We start from the raw sequence: 21,430 nt of genomic DNA on the forward strand, positions 1-21,430 counted from the left end.
GGGGTGCTTTGAGAGCTTGAGAGGGAGGAGTGGTCTAGCGCATTTGTCATCTGATGTCATTTGTGGGTTTAACTTTTATTTTATTAAGAAAGGAAACATTAAATGTCTGTGAGAATTTATGGACTCCTTTCAGTGTTCATTACACATAGGAGTGATATTACTAAAAAGTACCAAAAAAAAAGAAAGAAAGAAAAAGACAGTGATTCTCATATTTATTACAAAACTGAGCATCTCATTTATGAGTATCTAATCATTTTTAAGTCATACTTATGAGATACTAAATCTAAATATGAGACTAAGGCAAAATCATTACATAAAAGTCATAATTATGAGATAAAAACTGTATTATGACAAATGTTTAAATTATGAGAAGTCATTATGACAAGTCAAATAATGTCTCAATTTCAACAATGTCATAATTTTGACTTGCTATCTCATATTTATGATTTAACATCTCTTAATTACATCTTTTCATCTCATATTTAAGTTTTACTAAAGCATTTGTTTTTTAATGTAGTAGAAATGGCTAGAATGTACTGATACTGGCACTTCAACAAGCTTTTACAAAAGCTTAACAAAGTTGCAGGTATTGAAAACCCAGTGAGCAAGAAGAACCCAGCTGCAAAACATTACTTTTCCTTCTGGTTGAACGGGTGAAATTATTACCTAAGCGCATTGTTATTAAAATGAGAGGATCAATAAGGTTTGTGAGTCCATTAGTTAATAATTTAGCGCTTTTTGCTTAACAATTGATTTAAAATATAGTATTCATTTTATTGCATTCTCTTTTATTTTCCAGGACAGTCTGTAATCAGATTCATGTTTGGATATGGGAACATTTCCTTCACAGTTACAATGTGAAATTCTAAATATGGGTAAAACACCTATGAAAAAATCAATACAGAAAATTCTTTGAGTTCATGGTAGCTTGCCAGTTTAATGGTATTAACATGATTATTTGGGGTATATGGTACTCAATGGTAAGCATGCACTTAATACCTAGTACCATTATATGGTACTTCTAGGAATATCATGCCTTTAACGTTGAGCATGTCCAGAAAACACAACATGGTAAAACCATAGGTTTTCTCATAAGTATAAAAGTCTAAATTATGACATAGTCATAATCAATGAGATAAAAACCTGAAATAAAGATACAATGTCAAAATTATGACTTTTTAAGTCAGTTATGATTTAACATGGTACAAATTGATTTTCCTTGGCATCTTTAGATATTAATTTTTTTTTTTTTTTTTTTTTGCAGACAGGAAATAATTGAGGAGTAGATATATCCAGGTTAAGGACGAGATGCCAGCTGAACAGAGTGAACAGAGGCCCTGGGAGCAGGAACAGACAAGCCCACATTAGTCCATACTGGGGTGGCAGATTTGACATGTAATTAAATACACCTATTTCCACCCATCAAACACCTTCTGCAGTCAGGCCTGGGCCATCTGCTACATCAGCTTGTCTAAACAAATAGCAAAAAAGCGACAGGACCACAGATAAAGCAGTAAGTAAGAGGAGTGCTCTTGCGGTGTGTTACTTTTGATGCAACTCTTTTGACTCCTTTTCTAGTTCACCCACCGTTATGATACAAGTCAACTAAAAAGGTTGCATCTGGTTTAATTTATTTCTGCGTCCATGACCCCTTCCTCATGATAACACATCTCAGCTTGTGTCAGGACAACAGAGAAAATCAGGTGTAATTTAGCCTCTTTTTAGGGCAAGGACGTCAAAGGAACAAAAATAAACCATATACCACGTCCACTGACCACCCTGAGAATCATGACAAAAAAGGAAAGTGAAATAGCATATTTATTCGCAATAGTGAGAAACTGAGATCCCCACTGGCAAAATCCTGGCAAAAACTCATTTATTATCATGCTGTGCCAAAGGACATGAAAAATTTCTTCGACTTCAGCTGTTACCAGGCCTATGTACCGCATCCAACTTACCCAAGTATGTAACGGTGGCTTTGCCAAGATCACACCAAGCCAAATTTAGTGTGTGGCGCATCACACAGCAAGAAGTGATGCATCATCTAAATACATCTCACAACTATGTGCTCCAACAAACACATTTAATCTAACATTTAATCATGCCAGAAGTATTTCGTAATCCAGAAGATACAAACCAGTGCTGCAGAAAATACATCAGACATGATGAAGCAAACAATTCTGATGCTCGAAAAGCTGTCAATTTACGAATACACTTTCAGGCAAAGGAGAATAATTGGGTTTTCTAATTAAATGAACCTCACAATTAATCTTGAAATAATAATTAAAATGGAATATTAGAAAGCACTTTTGGGAAGCACACACCAGAGTAACTAGAATGCATGTTGTAATTACAACTTCCCAACTCATCAACAATGTGACATTTGATTTAGAGGGCCTTACTAAAGCATTTGTACAGGCTATCACTGTCTGTCTTAAAGTGTTAACAAGTTTAACATTGTATACGTCAAAAACGTACATATCTTGTATGCTGTATATACATCTATATATCTATAACATGTCTTTTAAAAGAAGCTCAACTCTGACAGTTGAAAAAAGTTCCAAACTTTTTCTGAGTTCCAAATATGCACCAACCTGTTAAAGAAAAGCAAATAGGCATATAAAGAACTGAAAGAAATGGAAATTGTAAATAAATTAATATGTAGTATCTAGAACAGAAATGATTATCATTATGCAAGGCAGTCATTTTCAGTGGAATAGCCCTAGTAGAAAAACATCCTTTATACTGATGTTATTTTACTTGACATCATGAATGTAGTATTCATATTGCCAACACAGTACACATTCAACAGTGAGTGCTTTAGAGAACCTGAAAGATACAAACATGATGAATATAGTCCCATGACATGCATTACAGAATAATTTTACATCACCGCAGTGGATTGAAAATAACTAAAACATGCACTGAAATGTCAACAATGATGTCATTTGTGATGTTGAGTGAACCAGACCTCAGTTTTCTGCCCAACAGGACTTGATGAAAGACACTGCAGCTCTTTTATGCTTTAAAGTGTACCGTGACGCTAAAATGTAGCAACAAACAACAAAAGGAATCAGCATGTCTTTGTTTCTCATTTTTCCTGCGTTTGTTCTTAAAAGTCAACAGCACATCTGTGTCAGTGTGGAGTAATTGCTTTGGGAGCTAAAACACTTGGTATCAAAAGTGCAGCAAAATTTATGCAGCGCAAAGTATGTGCAAAATGGCAAGCAACTTAGCAAAAAAAAGTAGTAAAATATTTCAATGTTTTACATTTTTGGAAAGTCTCTTTTGCTCACCAAATATGGCTGATTTTTTTTTTTTTAAATCAAAATACAGTAATGTATTTTGTAAAAACACTAATGTTGTGAAATAGTATTATAAATTAAAATAACTATTTTATATTTCAATATATTTGAAAATGTAATTTATTCCTGTGATGCAAAGCTGAATTTTCATCATCATCACTCTAGTCTTCAGTATCACGTGATCCTTCAGAAATCATTCTAATATGCTGATGTGCTGCTCAGTAAACATTTCACATTATTATCAATGATAAACCCAGTTATGCTGCTTAACATTTTGTGTGGAAATCATATTTTTTTTTTATTTATTTTTTTATGTCATTTTTGATCAATTTAATGTATCCTTGCTGAATAAAAAATATTCAAACAAACAATTTCTTTTTCCTTCTTTTTTTTTTTTTTTAAATAATAAACTAAGTCCTATACTTCTGGGGTTTACCATCCTGCTCAGTGCCGCCATTTTGCCACAGCTAAGTGTACTATTTACACACATGAGTCTGCCTTTCATTAGCCAATAGCCAGAGACAGGTGGAGTAAAATTCATTGATGTTCACTGCAATAATCTCTACACACTCACCCTGCTTAGCAAGAGTGGACAGATGCTGTTAGAACAGACCCTCAGCTCAGATTAGGCTTTTCATCAGCCTGCAGCTATTGCCCTGTCTATCAGTCTAATAGCCCCACTCACTGAGTCCAACTCAGACTCCGGAGATTCACTGGAAAGCTGGCCAAGCCAATAAGAACATACATATATAACATAGATGGTCATTTTCTGATGACTTTAGACAAGAAGTGACCAGATTTATGACGGCAGTTAAAGGTCTGGCTCTTTTCCCTGAAAATATTACTCTACACTAATGTTCCAATTAATTAGTCCTAATAAATGTATTTAAACCATGCGTTAAAAGTAATGTACCAACTACACCATAATGCATTTTACAGTTGTAAATATCTACTCATAAATTCATATGATGGTGCTTCTGTTTGGGGTCAGTAAGGTTTTTTAAAGAAATTAATATTTTTATTCAGCAAGCATGATCAAAGTTAAATTAAAAACATTCATAATGTTACAGAAGATTTATATTTCAAAGTAATCAGCATATATATTATATATATATATATATATATATATATATATATATATATATATATATATATATATATATATATATATGTATGTATACACACACACACATACATACAGTAGTGTGTGTGTAAGAGGCAACAAACATTTATTGTATCTTTATTTTCTTTTATTTTCTGAATATCTGCTGTCCAAAGAACAAATGATAACCATTCATACGTGAGTTCATGATCATAAAACTAGTAACTCAGTGAAATCTGTTTTCTGCATTGCAAAAACATTTCATTTGCTTCAGTCATTGGACACACAAAACGGCATCGCGCCTCAGACTGAAAAGCTTCAGGTCTCAGGAAAAATGACGTCAGGTGTCAGGTCTCATACAATTAGGCATCAGACGAAACGGACTCAGACAAAAAGGCATCGGACGAAACGGACTCAGACAAAAAGGCATCAGACGAAACGGACTCAGGAACAAAGGCATCAGAGGAAACGGACTCAGGCAAAAAGGCATCAGACAGGAAAAAAAGGGACTCAGGAACAAAAAGGCATCAGACGAAACGGACTCAGAACAGAAAGGCATCAGACGAAACGGACTCAGGAAAAAAGGGATCAGACGAAACGGACTCAGGTGGAGTATCGCGTTGCCCCGCCCCAGGTGACGTCACACGCACGCGGTTCAGAGGAAGTGGTATATAACGGTTGATTTATGGCAAAAGGAGGTAAGCAGCGTCTGATATATTATATTTTAACAGTTTTATTCAAATGTTACACTAATTAAGTTATATACGGAAGAGAACATGCATTTCGAGAGTCTTGTGTGCACGTTTAAAATGTTAGTTAGCCATATTGCAACTAGCCAGCTTTTATTTTGGCAAAGTGTAGTAAAATTACCCTTACGAAAAATAACCATGGTTTTACTACCAGAAAAAAAAAAAAAAAAAAAAAAAAAACCCTGGATGATATAGTTAAATCATGGTATCCACAGATTAACCATGGTTTTGCTATACTAACCATAGTTTAACCATGGTGTTTGTAGTTAAACTGTGGTTATACAAATGGTAATCATTACACTAAAACAAAAACATGTTACTACACTTTTACTATAATAAAATCACAATGCATTATATATATGTGTGTGTGTATGTAAACCCTTTATGTTGCTTCATCTCATAAATATTCATAACATCAATTATAATACATTATTAAACTTAATTATTTTTTTTTTTAATTTTTATGAGTATGATTATGTATATCACGCAATAAACACCATGCTAAATCCACATAATTTATAATGGACTATAAGTCTAATATCTTGACATTATTTATTTAAGATCTGTACAGTATCTTACTATCTTACAGTAAATATAGTTAAAATCAAATGTGCCATATTACACATTCATCTGATCAGATATCTGATCTTATGGCTGTTTAAGGAAAAATATTATTTTTATTTTCATTATTATTGTTGTTATTTATAAGTGGTATTTTGTCTGCTTTAAGTAAAGTAACAAGTCAACAATGCCAAGATATGAGACTTATATTATATCTATGGGAAACATAATCCATTGTAAGTTAAGTGGATGCATTATATTCATTGTGTATTATAAATCATAATCTTAAATGCTATAACCACAAATAAGTAAATATTATAACACATTAAAACTGTTGTTATGATTACTCATTAGATGATACGACATATTATCATGTTTTTTTATAATACATTATGCATTCATTATAATGCCATAAGAATACTCTTATAATGTGTTTTAAATACGGGCTTCATAGAAAGTGTTACCGTTAAGTTTAATCGATAATGTACTGCTTCACTGATGTTAAATATACAATATAGCCTTATACAAATGAAAAAAAAAAAATTTTTTTTACAGCATATTGTGATTTTATATTTTAGTGATTGGCATCTGAGAAGATTAATAAAATCAAGTGAGCCACAGAGATGGCATCGTCCAAGAGCACAGGTAAGTATTTTTCTTTTCTGCACTTGGTAAGAACACTATTAACTCAAAGAAAGTATATGTAAACATTAAAACATCATAGACTAATAATGAACAAGAGTGCAGATTAAGTACCAAATAAATGAAAATCACCCACGATCAGTAAACAATTTTTAACTATTACTGTATTTGTTTTATATTAAGGGAGTACATCCAGAGGCAGTGAGTGAACTTCTTGTCCTAAAACCAAAATCAGTTGGGAATACTGGAATCAAGTCTACCCTACACAAGGGTTACACAGGTAATTCACAACTCTGTTTGTGTGTGTGTGTGTTTGTTTCTGTTTGTATGTGTGTGCACGCACAGCTACAGCTTAATGTCTTCATGACTGATAATTTGTGTTCATTTCTTTAGGTCCCCTTCCAGATGCTGATGTCTTGGCTTCTGGTGCAAAACTAAGTCAGATTAATCCCAAGCCTTTGCTGGCACACATACTTGATGGCATGTCAAAAGTAGAGTTGGTCCCCTCACAATTCAGTCCTGTACCTCATGGCAATCCACTTTCATACCAATGTCTCCCTATAGCTGCAGGTGTTCCTGATGTTAATTTTCCCCCACTACCTGTGCTTGGTTATCAGTTTGGCTGTAATTTTAAATTTGTGCCCCACACACCATCAAGCACTTCATCTGGAGTCTATAAAGGTTACCCATAGTTCAGCTTGCCAGATTGAAGAGGCCAAAAGACTACAGTCAAAATGCACTGCTCAGGTTCCATTTATGAAAATTCAAAGAGGACTAGCCAAACTTAAAGTGACCCATAAGTACTACTGGTAGGTACAACATCAGCTTGCAGTTACTGGTCTACATTGGTGTGACTTTGTGAGCGACACAAAATCAGATTTCACAATAAAGAGGATCTGGCGACATGATGCCTTCATAGCATCAATGAAAGACAAGCTACACATGTACTATTATAACATTTTTATGGATTTGTATCTTTCAGTGGTATGAATGGGCAGATTCTGTTCATATTATAGTATAAACTTAAGATTTATTTTTACATTAATAATAAGTATATATTTTATGTAGTTGAGTAGTATGTAGCATATTTTGTAGTAGATCTTTTGTAACATATTAGATACATCACAAATTATAACATTAAATATATAGTACTTGCTATTAATTAGATGTAAATATGTACATACCAAGGTGAACACATTGTTTTGTATTAGATCTTCTGTAATGTATATGATATGCATACACATAGTTGTATATTTTTTCATTTGATACATTGTGTGAAATAACAATGAACACCAGAATGGACTTTTTTTTTAATGAATTATTATAAAAAGACTTTTCATTGTCAACTATTTCATTGTGTCTGTCAAATTATTTTCGGGGAAATTTTATATAAATAATTTCAATATACATAAGATAAAATTTTCTTTTCAATAAAAAGTAAAAACTAAACTAAAAATAAATAAGTAAAAACACGTTTAATGATGGTAAGTAGTATTAAAGGTATGTACTGCAACTAACTGAAAAAGTAACAAAAAAAGTATTTAAAAAAAACTACTACCAAAAGTTAACACTAAAACACTACTATTGTAATAATCACAGTCATTCTAAAAAATGTAATATACTAATATACATTCACTGCTCAAGAAACATTGGTCCCTGATAGTTAACCATAAAACAGCAATTATGCCAGATCTGATTAATACTTCCTGACAAGGTGAGTGGCACAACAGAATCCCAGATGTGGAACCTTCTAATCACCCTTTCCACCAGAATTCTGGGGCGTGCAATGGCCTGTGTTTTTTCACAGTCCTGTTTGCTGAACTGCTTGGCACATTTGAAAGGTGGAATGATCGGTCTAGCACCAACACTGGAGAGCATATCTTCAATAGTGAACCCCTTGTCTGCCATGGCCACATCTCCAGGCTCAAGCAGGTCCAAAATGACGGATTTCTTCGTGATTTCTTTGTCAGAGATTGAACCGGTGTAAAGCTGGGAGATAAAAGTCACTGCACCACATGGAGCTACCCCAACCAGACCTTTGAATGTGGTAGTGCTCTTGTAACTGGAGAAGATCTCAGAGTGGAGTATCAGTGATGTAGGGCTTTCACAGCGGATTTCTGTACAGTACAGGATGACATGCAGGTTTGGATTGAACAAACGGTAATTCTCTGGCATGGAGGAGCTTATTTGTTGCCTGGACATCTAAATGGGTACTGAACCCGGGTAGTTAGCCCAGGTGATAATGGTCCTGCTCACCGTAGCCATGCTTACCCCGAAAATGTCAGCGATAACTTGATTGACTGAAACAAACAAATATATATTTAGTTATAAGACAGAACCATTGTTTTTGCAAAATCATTTAATTCAACAACTAGTGTTAGACACATACAGGTATATTATAATTAGACTAAGATTTCAATCTAATAGCTCGAAAGAATTTGCTTTACCTTGACGTAAAGTGACCATGGTTTTATTATAGTAAAAGTGTAGTAACATGTTTTTTTTTTTTTTTAGTGTAATGATTACCATTTGTATAACCACAGTTTAACTACAAACACCATGGTTAAACTATGGTTAGTATAGCAAAACCATGGTTAATCTGTGGATACCATGATTTAACTATATCATCCAGGGTTTTTTTTTTTTTTTTTTTCTTGTAGTAAAACCATGGTTATTTTTCGTAAGGGTAATTTTACTACACTTTGCCAAAATAAAAGCTGGCTAGTTGCAATATAGCTAACTAACATTTTAAACGTGCACACAAGACTCTCGAAATGCATGTTCTCTTCCGTATATAACTTAATTAGTGTAACATTTGAATAAAACTGTTAAAATATAATATATCAGACGCTGCTTACCTCCTTTTGCCATCAGTCAACCGTTATATACCACTTCCTCTGAACCGCGTGCGTGTGACGTCACCTGGGGCGGGGCAACGCGATATTCCACCTGAGTCCGTTTCGTCTGATCTGAGCCTTTTTTTCCTGAGTCCGTTTTCGTCTGATGCCTTTTTTTGTCTGAGTCCGTTTCGTCGTCTGATGCCTTTGTTCCTGAGTCCGTTTCGTCTGATGCCTTTTTTGAGTCCGTTTCTGAGTCCGTGTCTGAGTCCGTTTCGTCTGATGCTTTTTTTTCTGAGTCCGTTTCGTCTGATGCCTAATTGTATGAGACCTGACACCTGACGTCCTTTTTCCTGAGACCTGAAGCTTTTCAGTCTGAGGCGCGATGCCGTTTTGTCCAATGACTGAAGCCTTTTAGTCTGAGGCATGACGCCTTTTCATTTAATGACTGAGGTCTGAGGATGTCCTAAAATGTACACCGTACATTCAACATATTTTGGACATTTTCTTCTTTGATTTATCCTTATCACCCCTTTGAAAATGAATGAGGAAGGCCAGAATGCTTTTGACCCAGTAAATCACAGATCTCACCTCAGAAAACCCACAGAGAAGCTTGAGGCGTTTGCATACACTAGCACTGTCAAACAGCGACAAGAAATAAGGCAGACCATTTGAGAGCAGAATGGCACAATACCCAACTCACAGCGGCCCTTTGAAGAGCACCAACACACCACAGATCAATAACAGGAACCAAACCAGAAGAAAAAAGACTTAGAGGATGGAAACATTACAAGTTCTGGAGGTGTTTTATTCACATAACATGCTGTAGTATAAGTAGTATATTTTATTTCACAATTACAAGTTTATAGCTTACAATTCAGACTTTATTTCTACAGAATTGTACGTTTTATTTATCACAAATGCAATGAAACATAAAAAAGTCACATCTCACAATTCTGACTTTTTTCTTTGTAATTGCGAGTTTATTTCATATAGCTCACTATTTAGATATTTCCATTTTAGAATTGTGAGTTTATATATATATATCTCACAATTATTGTTTATTTTTCTTAGAATTGGAAGAAAAAGAGTCAGAATTGTGAGATGTAGACTCAGAATTGCCAAAAAAGTCACAATTATATTTTTTATTTGTTTATCCCAGACATTGATAACATTACTAAATAAATAAATAAATAAATAAATAAATAAATAAATAAAACATACCTAACAATATCTCCAGGGAAATAAATTATTCTTTAAAACTTCATGTTTCTATTCTTTAGGAGAAACAAAAATTAGACCACTGCAGTCATAAAGAAATGCAGACAGAAACCAAAATTAAGAGATGCTTTTTGATGCATTATCACACATTAGGTCACACTAAAGCATATGAGAATGCTACAGGTCTCAGAGGTCATTATATGCCATAATCATTACTGGTCCATTATCATATAAAACATAATACAGTTATAGGCCCCATTTATAAGAAATACACATTTGAATATAACAGTTAAAAGCATCAGTAGATCTCACTTTGGGTTAAAGCACTGCTCTGTGGATCAACTGACTGATCTGTTTATAATTTTGCATAGACGGAAATGCATGAGGGGAAACAAATGATGACTAATTACAATGTTTACAGACCCCCATTACAGTCATGCAAGGTAATTACATCTTTAACCGCTGCAGCGTTCAACAGTGATTTGACGATGGTGTAAAGGAAAAATTACAATATTCAACATAAAGAGAGATTAAGATGAATAGCGTTATGACATACAATCATAGGAATTCCCACTTTGACCAACAATATAGCCACTCAGTGACCACCAATAAGGGAAGGAGAAAAAAAATAAAAATACCTGCATCAATTCCCTTTTAATTGTCATAATTGTCCACTCTTACTGTTTTAACATGCCAAGATCATTGACAGGATTGTTAGCAGTTTAAGACTATTTTAATCACAGTATAAAACTGTCATAGGTTGCACTTGCCACATGGGTGCACATCATATAAAATATTCCACTGGAACAAAATGCACTGGAATGATGCAATAAAACAATTTGTAAACAATAGTGTGCAACTGAAATAATTATCTCAAATATTTAACAGTATAAACTCACATTTTGCTTTAATTACAGTCTTTATTTTGTTGGAATATGTCTCTACTAACTTTGCACATCTAGACTTTGCAATACTTGCCCACTCTTCTTTGCAGAACTGCTCAAGTTCAGTTAAATTTGATGGTGAGTGTTTGTGGACAGCAGACTTCAAGTCATTCCACAGATTTTCAATGGGGTTTAAGTCTGGGCTCTGACTAGGCCAGACTGTGTGTATGTACTTCTAGTCTGTCAAACAACATTAGCATTCCTCCCACAGACTGAATAGTGCAAGGACATTACTATAGATCTCTGCCAAAAGTGTGTGTGCATGTGTTAGACTATAAAGACTATAAGCTTTCTTGAGTTTATTATAAACCCAGAATCTGCCCCAACTAAATTTACAGCCAGAAGCCGCTACTGGTCATGTTGGCAGGTCAATCTCAATTGGGCTCAAACTGATAAGCACGCTGTTCTTTACAATACAACCGGAGCACATGCTGCTGAGGAGAGGGGTGGGACATTTAGACTCACACGAATGGTGGTTTAGCCAGTCACAACACACTGGGCTAGCTAATCAATCAGAGCCCATCGCCTATTTCTGAGGGAGGGGCTTCATATAAGCAGGAAATTATCAGCGTGTTTCTCAAAGAAGGGACAGAGTGGTGTGGAATAAAGGTAAATTATGTAAAAAAATAAGGTTTTTTTTTTTTTTTTTTTTTAAACGAATCATTAACAAATGTTAGACTGCACCCCATAAACACAATCAAGCCTATAATAAATAAATAAATAAAAAACAGTGAACCAGCCTTAAAAAAATAAAAATAAATAAATATTAATTAAAGAGATTGTTCATCCAAAAAATGAAAAAAGAAAGAAAAAAGAAAAAGAAAAAACTTAATAACGTTACCTTTTCAAATGTCTGTTTCATGTTTTTGTCATGTAACAATAAAATTTTAATTGTGTGATTAATATGCGATTAATTAGATTTAATGAATTGCCACATTGTGTAATTAATCAGATTTAAAATTTGAATTGACTGACAACTCTAGTATTAATCTAAACATGTAAGTATAAATCTAAACATCAGAGTATGTGACCGGAGTGGAGCGGCAACAATTTCCCCTCCACGCTCCAAGCATTCAATGATCACTCTGCTCCAGCTCCGCTCTGGGTTCACCATTTCCCGCTCCTCACTCCACTGATCAGAAACACCAATCCACGGCTAAATTATTTTGCTATGCTTGAAAAATCAAAGTTCTGTTCAGAAATTATATTAAATGAAAAATAAATGCATAATACTAGAAGAATAGTTTTAATAAGGTTTATTGGAACACTACAGTTAGCCCAAGTCCATATTAAATGACTGTTTAACTCACTTAGCTTACTTGTCTGTGCAACGTCTCTCTCTACTATGGCGAAGCTAAGGGTTGTTACTTCAGAAACAGAAAGAATATGCTGTAACTTTTACATTTTTCTTCATTCCTGAATGTATCCATGTGATCTGTACATTATGTGCTAGCTTGTGTTCTATGCCCATGTGCAGCAATGTAGCAGCACATTAGTTTCGAGCGGAGATTAACAAACTGTATAACTTACAACATGCTTTAACCTCCCTCAATCGTCCACCGGCATGTTTATCTTCTTATGTGATCCACATATCTGTCAAGCTAATCAATTATGTTTAATGCATGAGTTGGCATAATTTGTGCTCGTGACGGGAGCGCTAGCAAAGCATTCTCGGAGCAATTGAAAACCTCAATGCTCCGACTTTCAAAAAATCCGCTCCTAGCTCCAGGCAAAATTACGCCGCTCCACTCCGTCCTCGCTCCGCTCACATACTCTGCTAAACATACATATGTAAATCCAAATGTAAAGTATATAAGTCTAAATATATATTGAGACATATATGAAAATATAAATGTAAATCTTGAATATACAGATGTAAATTTGCATCTATAGAGTTACAGGTTTGAATACATGTAAATATAAATATACAGTCAGAATGTACATATCAATATACAGTAGTCAACATTTGAAGTGGATCAAAACCTTTCATCAAAGTTGTCCTAAAACCTAACACCAAAATGCGTTCTTGTCTTTTTTGATCCACTTCTAATGCTGACTACTGTCTATGTCTGAAAACATACGTAAATGTAAATTGGATATATATATATATATATATATATATATATATATATATATATATATATATATATATGTGTCTCTATCGCTCACATTCAACAGTTATTTATTTATTAATTTATTGTTTGTCTGTCTGTCTGTCTGTCTGTCAGTAAAAACTTAAAAGGTGTGTGTCTATACAAAAAAATGACTTTCCAAAATAATTCTACACTGAAGTAAACATGTGACAACTTGCCCCAATCTCCTCTACAGTATGTAGTTTATAATCTGAAGGCTGGTAGACTCATTACCTGGAAAAAAAAGTGGACAATGGCCTACAACAACATATGCAAGTATTGCAACAACATCAGTTACAGAGTATACAAGAAGAAAGCAAATGTTTCTCTTCAGACAGCAGAGCATAATCCTTTTTTTTTTTTTCTCATAGCAAAGGCCACGAGTGTAAAATGTATGCAGACCTTGTGAAAGCATGTCATGAACACATATGGCATTGCTCCCTGTTTGCTACTGCATTGCAAAAATTTGTGGTTCACATGAGAGCTGCTTGCTTGCCATATCACAATAGGCCAGCGGCGGCTCATGGGTTTTAAAATAGAGGAGGCACACTAATTGTATTGGTCTGGGATCCCTGCCGATTATTATTATTATTTGCTTAACCACTTTAAAATGGCTTTTTGGTTGCTTTTAGTCAGAAAATGTGAAGAAAACGACACACATACAACAATATAAAATAATTTCACTTACCTGGCCTATCACTTGAAGCAAACATCCATCCTTCTTGAAAGTCTGTGTTAAAAGAAAGTAGGTATAACTGCAGACCAGAGATCTCCAAAATGGGACATGAACTCCAAAATTGGGCAGAGACTTTCACCGTTGGCTGTGGCTTCAGCCAATTGTTACTGACTTACATTTAAAAAAAAAAAAACTTTATAAATTAAACATTGTTTATAGTTCATCTAAAATAAAATATGCTATATAAGTAAAAGTTCTTCATGAGAGCAGAGCCCAAAGCTTGTGGCCAGTGTTTGGACCCAAGTTTGAACCTCAAATCAGAATCACTCAGGAGCTGTCCCAGCGGAAGGGAAAGATTTTACTCTATCATTTTATTCCAAGCATTTTATTCCCGGGGCACGAAATTCGCAGGCTAGGAGGGGGTAGTGATGCTGGATGTAACTAAAAAAGTTGGCGATCAAATAATCAATATCGCTGCTCATCATAAGTAATTAGTGCCTTATCAGTGGAGTGCGAGACGTTCAAACAAATATCACGTAATTTACATCTCTATGATGATTGGTTGATACCAGAAGGGAGGCTTGCCTCCTCTATGAGGTTTCTTTTCTCAACAATCATCAGCGCTGAAAGTAAACACTCGATGCTGATTGGCAATTTTTTTTTACCAACGGAGGCACGAGAGCTCAATCCACCCCCCCCATCACCTAGCGGTTGTAATCACATCAGCAGATTCAGCACATTCGTGATAGAAATGCAGCGCTTTCCAGCTTCATTAACATTTTATGGTATTACAACTGTGAAATTACAAACAAAAAATCCACATTCTGAGAAATGACCTGAAATTAATTGTGAATTGTATTAACATTAAATAGTCCTTCTCCCATTTTCACCTCAAAATGCTGGCCTCCCCTGATGAGCCGCCACTGCAATAGGCTATATTTTGTCTAAGTGGATGTTGGAGACATAGATCACCTCAGTCAGTAAACAGCTAGCTCCTTGCAAAGTTTAGAAAGTCAAGCCTTATTCAAGCATCTGTATCGAGTTGAACTACAGTATTCAAACTACTACGAACACACTGGGCTAGGAAATGACAAACCATAATCCATAACAGACAAATGTTTTGCATCTGCAGTCTTTTGTAAACTGGAAAATTAAAGGTTAAAAGGGTCATATGATGTGGCTAAAAAGAACATTATTTTGTGTATTTGGTGTAATGAAATGTATTTATGCGGTTTAAGGTTTAAAAAACACCTTATTTTCCACATACTGTACATTATTGTTTCTCCTCTATGCCCCGCTTTTCTAAAACGCGCTGATTTTTGCAAAGCTCATCGTTCTGAAAAGCGAGGTGTGCTGTGGTTGGCCAGCTATCCAGTGCATTGTGAATGGCCGAATACCTCAAACGTGTGACGGAAATGTTACGCCCCTCGCCATACTATGATGCCATCTCCTGGCACGATGAGACAAAACCAATAAAACCCATTACAAATGAAGCAGTTGTTGCATCCAGTGGGGACATAATTACTGATTATAATGACTTATACTGTCTCTTTACGTGTTGCGTTGCATCGTGCCACATAAGCATAAAACCATGTCTGCATTTGTGATTGGAGAAATGACAAACAACAAGCGCTACTCTACACTGCTCAAAACTTGCGTTTGAATCACCAGTGGCAAATTCTTTAAATATAACTGTTGAACTGTTCTGGAACAGTGTTGTAAATACAACTTAACCACTGAATGGATGCTGGAGTGAGCGGAGGCCGGCTAGAGTAAACGGATGCCAGAGGCCTAGAGTGAGCGGAGGCTGGTTAGAGTAAACGGATGCCGGAGGCCTAGAGTGAGAGGAGGCCGGCTTCAGAATGGCGCGGCCAGCGGGCAACCACATGTGATGACCCAGGGCTGGACTCCGCTTCGTCCACGGGGAAGGCCGATCCGGCCATTCACAGCGCAAAGTTGATGTATTTCCTCAGTTACCAGCACGGATCAACTCTAGGCATGATGAAGCGAATATCGTCCTCTTTTGGAAGGCCGAACAATGTAGTTATGCTTTCACAATGAAACACACAGCATTTCCATAACATGGAGGCACGACAACAACAATACTACAGCGAGAATAAAAGTTACGCCTTCTTTCTTTGCGTGAACATTTGGGCGGTGTTATGCAAATCTTCCCACATCGTAATGTAGACATGTGGGGGCATGTTAGAATGAGCCGTTTTAGGAGGGTGTGGTTGACTCTTAACTTTTATAACAAATATCTCTTTGGATTTGAGACTTTAGTCTTTGCCACTTTAACTGAAGTGACCCAGTTCTCCCTGCTGTTAGTTTTTAATATCAGAACACACATTGTTTCAGGTGATGCGACTGCACCATATGTGATGCTGGCAGATGTGTGCAGTAATTAAGCCGCTAAGAGTCTTTCTATTAATTATTCTACTCTCCCAAAGGGAGAAATCATACTGCTTCCACATGAGAGGCATGAACACTATTACTATACAATTTAGATGCAATGGTTTCAAACAGCCACATAATTTGAAAGATAATATGACTGACTGCATAACTTGAAAAATGTGACAGGTTTGGTGAGAGTGTTTAGTTTGTGTTCACTTAAGTTTTGCTATGAAGCAAATAATATTAATAATATTGCAATATTTTGAGCTGTTTCAGTACAAATTCTGCTTTTAAGGTTGAAACCCAATGAAAAGTGGAAAAGTGTAGTGCATTTTTCATATAAAAGCATCAAAATGTATTTCCAAGAAAAGCTAAAAAAAAAACAGTAGTAGTAGTAGTAGTGTTAGTATAATAATAATAATAATAATAATAATAATAATAATAATAATAATAATAATAATAATGTGCCAAAATATATAATAATGTATGGAAGAATGCTGACCTTAATTATTTGATCATAATATTTTTATTAATAATGAGTAATGAATATTGTTCAAACTAATAATATTTTGTAAAACTTCAGTATACATGACATTAGTATACTTAGTATAGTATATTTAGTATACATTTAACTGTAATTGTAATTTCAATATATATTTTTTTATTTTTCATTTATTTTTTATTTCGAGTTTTAGTCATTTTATGTGTTTTTGTAATTTTTGTATTAGATTTTGTTTATAATATTTCAACACAGCCTTAACTCATTTTTATGTTTAATCTTAGCACTTTAACCAAGTTAACCTAAGCTTATTTCAGTTAGTTGCCAAGGCACCATTTCTAATTTTGCTTAACATTAATTTTGTGAGTGTGAAAATGTTTTTCATCTAATATTTGATTTTATTTCAGCTTTATTTCAATTAACAACAGCACATAAAAACCACTAATGATCTCTGATAGGGACAAAAGCATATACTAAAAGTTCTGTTGGACCTGTGCAGGTAGATATAGATATACATATATATATAGTATTTGTAGCTCCTTATTGTAATTGTAGCTCCTTAGCCAAGCTCAGGTCCTCTGCAGACCTGACAAAGGTCAATCAGAATCAGTTACGTGGCATGCTAACATACCTCTCTTCCTAAGGGCTTCATTCAGACTGTGTCAGAGTTCCCCTCCGGGCTCAGAGACAAGCAGAGATTGCAATGAGCCTTTGTAAGAGGAAAAAGAGATAAACAATAGCTTATTAGAGCAGATAAATAGTGAAGATAACGGCCAGTGTCAACACATTCTTGCATTTAAAATCAACTTGATAGAGCTGCACAGAATGCAAGATCTAAAGACACATTTTAAAAGTACAAACTACTTTTCATTTTAAAAGACACTGCAAGTGTCCATTATGTTGCATCTTATTGTCTCATTCTATCATCAGTACAATCTTTTATGGACTGACAGCCATAAAATTTAGACATCTTAAAGGAGCCATGTGTAATGTCTGGCAAAAAAATCAAGTCATACTCCACATTCCATACCAGATGGGGGCAGTATGCCTCAATAAAGTGAATTGGTCTACTCTAGAGTAACAAACGAGAAACGGCCATAGTCTCTATGCTCCGCTCCTACCTTCACAACAACCCTAGAGCCATAGCCGAAGCCTAAAGGACGTTTTGCCTCCAGAGGAACGTTGGGTGATGTCAAGTGATTTTGAAACATGACATCTTCAAGCTACTCCCCTTCACCTTTACCAGTGAATAGGTTCATATTCGTTTTGTTCATATTACATTTTGAGTTGTATATACACATTATTTGAATTAAATTAATTTGACAGACAGCATTCTGTCAACATCATTGGTCAACATCAGATAGCTGATGTTGACCAAGCTAGCGCCAACCAACGTAACCAGAGCTGCCAACTCTCAAGCATTCACCGTGAGACACACGCAATTGACTCTTTTCACACGCTTTCAAAAACTTGACCGCTCTGAATATAGTGAGTGAGTGCGCGCGCGGCCGGGGCGCTCTCCCTCTCTCTCGGGTTTATTATCATCGAAGACATTTCAAGCTTCTTAGGTAATGTTACATTTTAGCATCAGCTTGGTAGAGACGGGCTTTGGTAGATAACAGGTGAAAACCGATCGGATCTGTGGGTAAGTTATAGCTAGCTAATTATCAAACGCAGCTACGGTTAGCCATTGCTAGCATTAGCACGTTTATCGAACAGCCTTCGATACATTTCTATGTTATAACTTCCCGAAAAAAATACGCAAACATATAAAAAACAAACTTCTAGCGAAATACTAACATCATCTTACTTACCAATCCAAAAGAAATGTTGCAAGTTCAGAGTCGAACCTCATTTCTTTCAAGTCCATCAGTTGTCTCCAGAGATGGAAAGCAGTGCCGATGTTTTTACTCTGGTTCGGCTCCTTTTGTTATCGGATTTGATTTGTGATTCCGAGCGCGTCGGTTGTGGTCCCTGTAGCGGGTGGTGGTGGTAGGTGTCTCTTGCCAAGGGCTTCAGCCATCCTTCCGCTCTCTTCCCTGAACTGAAATGAAGTAGTGGACTGTACCTTCCACACGATTGACATCAGGTTCCAGTACGCCCACAAGCCGTGCGAGTTATTCGTGTATTGCAGGTTGGCTGGTGGTTATGTTGCCCGCATACCGCCTCCCATGGCCGAAACTGGTATTACGACACCTGTCGGGCCGTGGCTAGTAATGCTAATGCTAATTAAGGTTGATATCTCTGCAGCACTATAACTTGACATTTTTTTAATGACATCATCGCCCTTATTTCTTCTCATTGTTTTGATGCGTGTAGGTCATTTTTTGGATATTTTTACCTCAATTTTTACACATGGCACCTTTAAAGAAAGGCAGGCATGTTTGGTTCTCTTGATAACAATCAATGCTTTCAAACAACAATTAGAAAACTTAAAACATTACAGTGCAATTATGCAATTATATAATGCAAATATGATGATCACTCAATGTGAGCAAATAAAGACCTAAATAATAAAATAGTAAAGGATAATTTACATTCAGGTCCTCATTATAGCCAAATAAAACCTGATATGGTGATCAAGGACAGTTACAATTGTTGCAACTTGCACTGATATGATTGATTGAACACAAATCTCAGCGTTATAAGCCTTCTCCTACCCCATTTTCCAGGGAACTGTCTTCTCTTTGCCTACATTTTCAATGGCCTGAGAACTGAAAGACATAAATGATTTGATTACATAACTTGTACACAAACATACTCAGGGCATCACAACCATCTCTCCACATAGAGGACTTACTTGGCTACTTCCTTGGATAGGATACTTAACTGTCTTCAGTTTCAGTCTTTACTAAGCCTTCACTACACACTGGCCAGCACCTTTCCTGCACCAAACTAAGAACTGTTTATGCTCAAGCTAAGTGCCATCTTTTTTTTCATTGAATTATACCTGTATTACATCTCAAAAAGCTGCAGTTTTAACAGGGGTGTGCAGATTTGTTTTTATAGCTACTGCAAAATATCGAACTAATGTGCAACCACATTATTCAGTTTTGGGAAACTAGCTAATTTCTCAAAAGAATCGTTCTATGCTCTTTCAAGCAGTCATTCAGTTTTGTATAGCATCAGTTGTTCTGTAAAAAAAAAAAACTTTACACACACACACACACAATACAAAAACACACTCACTATACAAACACACACACACACACACACACACAAAAACCCTCTATTGCATAAGGTATGGGTTGTAGGCTTTTAATGTGTCATCTGAAACCGAGCAAAACCATATCACTGTAGTACTGATGCACTTTTGCAGATCTGCATCTATTCCCTGTTTTGCTCACTGCCCTGCATTTGCACTATGAGCAACAGCTTTCTAAATCCAGCAGCATTGCTTGTTATTGTGGTGGCACACAGCAAAGCGTAAAATACTCCTTTACAACCGTGACAGAAAGGTTTTGTAACATAATGCTCTCTGAGGAAAGGCTTAAAAGAGAAATCAATTACATGGCCCTACACAAGTAAAGAAACAGCTGTCTTGAATCCTCTTCTGTAAAATTCACCGGCTGAATGTTCATTCAAAAGACTATTGAGATTGTCTCACCTCTTGCCTCCACTCCTCCACATTTCTCCTCAGCAAAAGAATGAAAGAGCCAGCAAGCTTTCGAAAAGACATGATCACTTCTCACAGGAATGTAATTTAAACTCACGGGTACTTACACATTCACACACCAGTTACCAGCACATGGTGTGTGGACATAAGCAATGGAAACTGGAAGCAATAATGGCGGCAAACTTTATTTGCAACGAGAACAGAAAGGAGATCAAGAGGGTGAAATATTGCCCTTTGGCTATCCGTCTGCTGCGTGTTTGCATGTTTGTTTGTTTTTTTTTAAATTAAAAGAACTTGCTCAAAACTAAAAAGTAAACCTCTTATTTAGAAATATATACAAATGCATGTATTATAATACAAAATATAATTATAATATAAAATGTACTATAAAACATTATAAAAAAAAAAACTAAATCAGATTTTGTTGAATTGTGACATTATTTTTTATATTAAAAAAGCACATTTTCCCAACAAATTTATATTCTGGTATTACATAAAAATAGATAATAATTTATAATTTAAAACATTAAATAATCATATTTTATTCCAAAATGTATACATCCCTTCAATTGTCACGGAAATAATAATATATATATCTATATATATATATATATATATATATATATATATATATATATATAGTCATATTTTTCTTTAAGAAAATTTTAAATTTAGTGCTAAAAAAGGTTTTTAAAAATATTGCTTTGGTATTGTTTGATTGCCGCAAAGTGCCCTTGGTGGTGCACTGATTT

The 21,430-nt window shown here is 35.2% G+C and overlaps 1 protein-coding gene across 1 annotated transcript in view; it reads left to right on the plus strand.

The window, feature by feature from the left end:
- LOC122146602 overlaps positions 1-7,051 on the plus strand; it is a 28,784-nt gene extending 21,733 nt beyond the window's left edge. Inside the window, exons 3-5 of the mRNA XM_042766348.1 lie at positions 6,296-6,362; positions 6,543-6,639; positions 6,753-7,051. Coding sequence (XP_042622282.1) covers positions 6,296-6,362; positions 6,543-6,639; positions 6,753-7,051 — 463 coding nt within the window. The remainder of the gene's footprint in view (positions 1-6,295; positions 6,363-6,542; positions 6,640-6,752) is intronic.
- The last annotated feature ends 14,379 nt before the right edge of the window (positions 7,052-21,430 follow it).

The sequence above is a fragment of the Cyprinus carpio genome, chromosome A1 (assembly GCF_018340385.1).
Source record: "Cyprinus carpio isolate SPL01 chromosome A1, ASM1834038v1, whole genome shotgun sequence".
NCBI lineage: Eukaryota > Metazoa > Chordata > Actinopteri > Cypriniformes > Cyprinidae > Cyprinus > Cyprinus carpio.